The sequence below is a fragment of the Psammomys obesus genome, unplaced genomic scaffold (assembly GCF_907164565.1).
Source record: "Psammomys obesus unplaced genomic scaffold, mPsaObe1.curated_primary_1811, whole genome shotgun sequence".
NCBI classification, from domain to species: Eukaryota; Metazoa; Chordata; class Mammalia; order Rodentia; family Muridae; genus Psammomys; species Psammomys obesus.
The window spans coordinates 10253425-10260300 of record NW_026596134.1 but is presented as its reverse complement, the minus strand read 5'-3'; the positions used below and the strand labels follow the sequence as shown (position 1 = coordinate 10260300).

The 6876-nt window shown below is 40.1% G+C and overlaps 1 protein-coding gene across 1 annotated transcript in view; it reads right to left on the bottom strand.

The window, feature by feature from the left end:
- Positions 1-265: 265 nt before the first annotated feature.
- The window catches only part of LOC129666075 (cation channel sperm-associated auxiliary subunit beta-like), a 108112-nt gene continuing 101501 nt past the window's right edge, over positions 266-6876 (bottom strand). The window contains exons 17-21 of the mRNA XM_055593099.1: positions 5570-5680; positions 4080-4215; positions 1369-1469; positions 722-796; positions 266-457 (exon numbers count right to left, since the gene is read on the bottom strand). Of these exons, the coding sequence (XP_055449074.1) occupies positions 266-457; positions 722-796; positions 1369-1469; positions 4080-4215; positions 5570-5680 (615 nt within the window). The remainder of the gene's footprint in view (positions 458-721; positions 797-1368; positions 1470-4079; positions 4216-5569; positions 5681-6876) is intronic.

Sequence of the window (6876 nt, the reverse complement as noted above, 5' to 3'; positions counted from 1 at the left end):
CACACAGAATAGGTTATCATTTTATATTTTCCAAAACCATCTAAAAAATACTCGTAAGTGCTTAAATAAATTTCTATGTATTAAAAATAAAAAAAAAATGGAATGTGGAACTATTGCCCAACAGCAACTAGAATTACAATATTTTATAGCTTTGTACCAAATGAGTATTTTAAAAATGTAACTATACTGTGTGGATGCGTTTGATGGAATCAGGAATTAGAGATAATTGATGATTATCGTTTGATCAGTATGTCCAGACTTTTGCTTATGAGCCAATGCTTGAAAATGATGACATTGCAAAATGTCCTCTGCTGTGTCTCCAGAATGCTCTCAATGGGTGGATGTTACGCAGTTGGAATAAAAATGATGTGAAAATCAATCCCCCTATCACTACGGATGTTCCAACAGCAATCAGTGTATGTCCTGGAAAAGGCAATGGTACTTCATCGACATAAATCTGAAAAGAAAAAGCAAAGTGCTTATATAAAACACTGGACATTGTATGATCCCCACAACGAACCACACAGCAAAATTCCACCCGGAGTTCTGTGGACACTCAGCATCTTCTTCCACCCACTCTCTCACTCTCTGCCACGCCCCGTCCAAGCCTTCTCCAGCACACAAATTCTGCCCGTGTTTTTATCTTTATCCATAACTTGGATTGACAATGTTTCATTTTCTCATTCATCATCCCATTTCATAGTTTGTGCGTTTATTGTACCTGAAATTCTTCAGCTAAGTCACAAAAGCTGACTCCAGGAACCACAGACACCCTGAAGTGAAACAGCTCAGAGCCCTGTGGAACAAACACAGATGGTCATTATCAGTGTGTGTGTGTGTGTGTGTGTGTGTGTGTGTGTGTGTGTGTGTGTTCTTTAAATAAAGATACCCATGGGAGCCACTTCCTCAGATATCATCTATGAGGAGTGCCAAAGCTCTTGGGTGTGTACATCGCATATAAAATTAAAAGTTATTGAAACAGGAATTCATTGTCATAGTTTTACTTTCAGAATGAAACACTCTGGCTTTCCTGAACACTAAGTTAGCCCTCATCCCTGTGAGTTTAACATATCTCTGCATTTCCACTGGTTTTCACACTTACCAGGGCTTTATGTATCCTTTATGATCCCTATCTTTTAGAAACAAATTTCCTCCTTCCCTTTAGCCAATTGCTCCTAGAAAATAGTAAATTAATGTTCCATTCAACAATCAGATTCCTTTCAAAATAAGACATCAGGGAAATAAAGAAAAAGAAACTTTTTTCTGTATACTTTAAAGCTGCTCTTCCTGCCATTTATCAATCTTACTTTAGCACACATGCTTTACTTTAATCTCTACCTGGTAAAAATGAAAATGCTGTCAACTCACCCTTATACTGAGGTTGAGACCTAAAGGATTATACACTGGAGTTTTAAGCCTTGACTCTAAGTAAGCCTTCAATTTCTTAAGGTTCTCTGGCACAATGTGCTCTGAAACACACAAAATACATTTTAAGCTCACGTTTTCACATTTTGCCTAGAAGTTGTTACATACAGCAAGGTACAATGAAAGATTCTGTTGTGTAAGGTGACTAAGGTAACTCATGCTCTTTGTTTGGTTTGATTTATAAGTATCAAACCCAAGAGTTAAGTTTTATTAAAAATGTTATAATATACACTTAAGCAGAAGATCTAAGAGAGAAAAGGCGATACCTAGAAAAAAAATATACCCAGATTATGGGTATAGGCATCTCAAAAAGCTGCAGAAGATAAGACAGACCCAAGTGTGGGGATGGCCTCACAGAATAATTGTTTATTTTTATTTTCAAAAAGTGTCTGGTACTTAGGTGTGATGAGAAGGTTGAGTAGTTAAGAGCACTGGTTGCTCTTGTTCAGGGTTTGATTCCCAGGAGCCATGTGGCAGCTTACAACCATCATTCCGAGCTCCAGTTCTAGGGGATCTGATTGTCTCCTTTGAACTCTGAGGGTGCCTGGTACGCAAGCAATGCACAGACATGCAGGTAAAATACCCATATTCATAAAATGTAAAGGAGTTCTGGTTCTGGGGATTGAACCCCAGTACCTTGTTCACAGCAGACAAGCACTCCACCACCAAACTATGTCCTCACTTTTCTTGCGGTGTGTGTGTGTGTGTGTGTGTGTGTGTGTGTGTGTGTGTGTATTTGATTAACTGCTCACATTGCTTCAATACCCTCCTCAAGAAGAGGGTTTTTGAAAGCCTTGCATCAGCTTGAGTTCTTTCTAGCCTCTTACTCATAAGAAACCAATCCTGACATGAATATTTTGCTGTTGCAGGATATTTGATCCCATTGTGAAGCCCCCAATTATGAACTGTAAAACCCTGTTTCTTGTTTTGGTATGGTTGAGCCCTACCATACACCTTTATTTAATCCAAGAATGCTCTGTTTTTTGTAAACAGGTGATTATGGTGTGGTTCAGTCATCCCTAGTACACACCTTTAATCCAAGAGCTTTCTGTACACAGTATTTAATAAAGTTAACCCTAGGTCAAGAGGCAACCAGCTATCAGGGATTAAAGTATAGGAGGGACTTTGAGTTGAGAGCATTTAAGACTGCAATACAAGGAGCTTTAGCTCTTTAGTTATTGAGCTCTTTGGCTCTAGCTTTTAGCTCCCTAGTGCTTGAGTGCTAGCTCTCTGGCTTTTATGGCTTTTAGGGCTTTGAGGTAGCAAGCTTTTGGCCTTTGGTCTCTTGGCCTCTTTCTCCTGGGCTGTCAGCTGAGCTAGTGAGCCTTTCAGTCTTTTTCCATCTAGACCTGAGCTGAGAAGGAAAGTCAGATGGGTGCTTTCTCTGTCTCTCTGAGTTAGCAGGTTTTCACCCCAGCATCTGGCTCCTGAGTCTTTATTGGTAAAATAGAAAGGTTGGGATTTTCATTTTTTAAAACAACATTTTGTATTTTTCATAGTGGTGGGCAAATGATTTTCGTAAGATGAGTCAGTTCATCTACCCTCTTCACCGGACCCAGCTGCCATCTTCATGCCTTTTTTTGTAGGGAAACACTGGAGATAGAATAGCATTCTACCACTGAGCTAGAACCCAGCCCTTGTTTATCTATATGTGTATGTATGAATGTGTATTTGTATATGTGTGTGTGTAGGTATGGTATGTGTATGTATGCATATATGTATGTAAGTATGTATCTACTGGTCTATCGTTTATTACCTGAAAATATCAATGCATAAATAAACACAAAAAAGGCAACTGAAAGTTATATCTTTGAGATAAAACAGAATTTAAGTTAGTTTCCTTTGGTATTGTAAAATATGGCTGTCTCTTTTCAGCTTCTTTTGCTATAAAATTCCTGTTCTTTCTTTCCTTTCTTCTTTTGGGACAAATTCTGATGTAGCCCAGGCTGGTCCTATCTCACTCTAAAACTGTAACTGGCCTTTAACTTTGATCCTCCTGCTTCTACCTACCAAGTTCTGGAATTACAACCGTGTCCTACCACATTCAGCTAAAAAAATCTTCACAAAACTCTACTTGCATAATTAGAAGCATATCCTACAGAATGTTGGAAGCACAGAGAACATTTAGGTAACTGCTGACATGGTGAATAATGAAGACACACAACTGGCACACAGCAAAAACTCCATCATTGTTGCTACTCATCTCCAACATGACTTTTAGGCTCATCTTTGTGCTTCACTTATTTGCTAAAGGTTTGTTTTTAGTTGTGTTTGCATGTAGGTATGTGTAGCACCCCACACGCACAGGCACAGGACACTTTGCAGCTGGAGTTGCAGACACTGTGTGAGCTGCTTGACGTGGGCCCTCTGCGTGAGCAGTATGCTCTTAACTACCGAGTGAATTCCTCAGTTCTACAGTTCAAATTAAAAACAAAACCAAACTGGCCTTATACCAATGAACTCAGGTTACCGGAAGGAACATAAAAGGAGATGACAAAGGTGAAAATGCCAATGATTCAACTCCTTTTCCCAAAAACTCCTGGCTATTTCTCCTGTGAACAGGCTTTGCGATCCACTCATTTAAAAACAAAACAAAACAAAACAGTAATAATAAAATGGCTTGTAAGATAAGCATAGAAGACAGAAAACCATACTTATTTCCCAGTTTTTTCTCATATTGACTTCAGTCACGGTAACCAAATATGGGGGTTCCACGGAGAATTTTTCTCCTTCATTGAAAATCTCCAAAACAACCGGGTATTGTGTGACTGGAAACTTGTAACGATGAACCTAAAATACAAATTCCATGAATGAATATAAGTCTGGAAATTCAATAGTGTCATTCTTGATCAAGAAATGAATGAGATTTTGACAGAACCTTGGCTGTTCTGAGTGGAGTGCTTCCTAAAACCTCTGCCTTTCAGACACAAAAAGAGTCTATACAACAAATCCCATGCAAATTCCAAGCAGAAAACACAGTAATGAGATGCATAACTTCTGAAGTTCGTATACAAAGTGATAGGTGTTATAATGGAGTTTTCTTACAGATGTATTTACACACACACACACACACACACACACACGTATACAATATATATCATATATAATTATCAGGAATTTTCTTCCAAAAATGTTGTACTCTGGGTTTTTATTTTGCACTTCTTTGCAGGTCTCCTTCTTCTCCCCAGCCACACCCCCCTTCTGTTTTTATGTCACATAAATTCTCTTCTCTATCTAACCCCGTTTAAGATCTCTTCCTCTGCTTGCTTGGTCTCTTTTCTTCTTTCTACTCCCCCAATTCACACTTAAGTGTAGAGTCTTCACATGAGGAATAACACAGGACTTTTCTTCTAGGCCTGACTTGTTTCACTTAACACAATGATCTCCAGCACCAACTATCTTCCTGTAAATGTGATCTGATGTTTTTCATGTCACAAAACACATTGCACAACATACTGTCTCTCCATGTGCTGATGGACATTTTGGATGGTTTCCTTTCTTAGTCATTGTGAGCACTGCAGTAATAAACGTGTGTGCATGCATCTCTGTGGCATAGTGACAAGGTCCTTTGGGTATGTCTCCAGGAGCAGTATCTGGGGCACATGGTAGCCTGAAAATTACATTACATTACATTAATTCATTGGGAGTAGGATTGTTAATTGTGTGTATGATACATGTGGATACTTCTACCCGTGAAATGGAGAGGGCAGAGTAAGCATGTTTATTTTACTTCAGAGATAAGTTTAGTTAATTCCTCTAAGTGCAGAAGACAGATACTTTTAACTGTGTCATATTTGGTTCCAAGTCACAACAGACATTATTTCCACATGTGAGATTATTTTTAAGATGTTTTTATGTATATGGCCTTTTGCCTGCATGTTTATCTCCAAGGCATGTCAATACAGTGCCAGTGGAAGCCAGAAGAGGGCATCAGAGCCTCTAGAACTGGGGTTCCAGAAGGTTGTGAGCTGCATGTGGCTTCTGGGAATTGAACCTGGCTCTTCAGCAAAAGCAACAAATGCCTTGATGCACTCAGCCATGCCTTCAGCCTCCACGTCTGAGTTTTCATATTTGACTAAAGGCACATTTGCAATCACAGGAATGGGAAATCATTGCATCATCAGGTAAATATGAATTGTCTTACCTTTTCTTTGCAGTCCGAGAAAGCGACAGCATGTGAAAACTTTTGGTGCTCAGTGCAGTTGCACATTTCCCGACGGGTGGCATTGGCGCACTGTTTGTATTTGCCAGTTTCCTGCAGACAGAAGCAGCAGAGGTTGTCTTGTTTTCATGATTCGGAAATTTTCCAAAGTAAGTGTTTAGGGAATACTTATTCTCTGAATAATAAAATTTCAAGAAGTTAAAGAAGAAGATTCATCCGGGTTGTTTCCAGCGTCTGGCTATTAGATTTGATATTCCTCTATTGAGAATTCTCTGTTTAGCTCTGTTCCCCAACCCAGATGCCCCTCAACTGAAGAATGGATACAGAAATTGTGGTACATCTACACAAGGGAATATTACTCAACAATGAAAAACAAGGAAATCATGACATTTGCAGGTAAATGGTGGGAACTGGAAAGGATCATCCTGAGTGAGCTATCCCAGAAGCAGAAAAACACACACGATATATACTCACTCATATAGACATATAATATAGGATAAACCTACTAAAACCTGTACACCTAAAGAAACTAATCAGGAGGGAGGACTCTGGCTAAAATGCTCAATCCCCATCCCAAAAGGCAAAGAGGATGGATATCAGAAGAAGAAGAAAACAGGAAACAAGTTAGGAGTTTCCCAGCATGCAGACTATCAAAGTAGATGGTGAGACTTATGGCCAACTGTTGGGCAGAGTGCGTGGAATCTTATGAAAGAAGTGGGAAATAGTAAGATCTGGAGAGGACAGGAGCTCCACAAAGAGAGCAACAGAATCAAAAAATTTGAGCACAGGAGTCTTTCCTGAGACTCATACTCCAACCAAGTACCATGCAGGGAGATAACCTAGAACCTCTGCTCAGATGTAGCCCATGGCATTTCAGTGTCCAAGTGGGTTCCATAGTAATGGGAACAGGACTGCCTCTGGCATGAACTGATTGGCCTGCTCTTTGATCACTTCCCCCTGAGGGGGGAGCAGCCTTACCAGGCCACAGAGGAAGACAATGCAGCCATTCCTGATGAGACCTGTTGGACTAGGATCAGAAGGAAGGAGAGGAGGACCTCCCCTATCAGTGGACTTGGGGAAGAGCATGTGTGGAGAAGGGAGAGGGAAGGTGGGATTGGGAGGGGAAGAGAGAGGGGCTTATGGGGGGGATACAAAGTGAATAAAGTGTAATTAATAAAAATTATTTTTAAAAAGTTAAGGTGCTCCTAAAAGAAGAAGAAGGAGGAGGAGGAGGAGGAGGAAGAGGAGGAGGAGGAGGAGGAGGAGGAGGAGGAGGAGGAGGAGGAGGA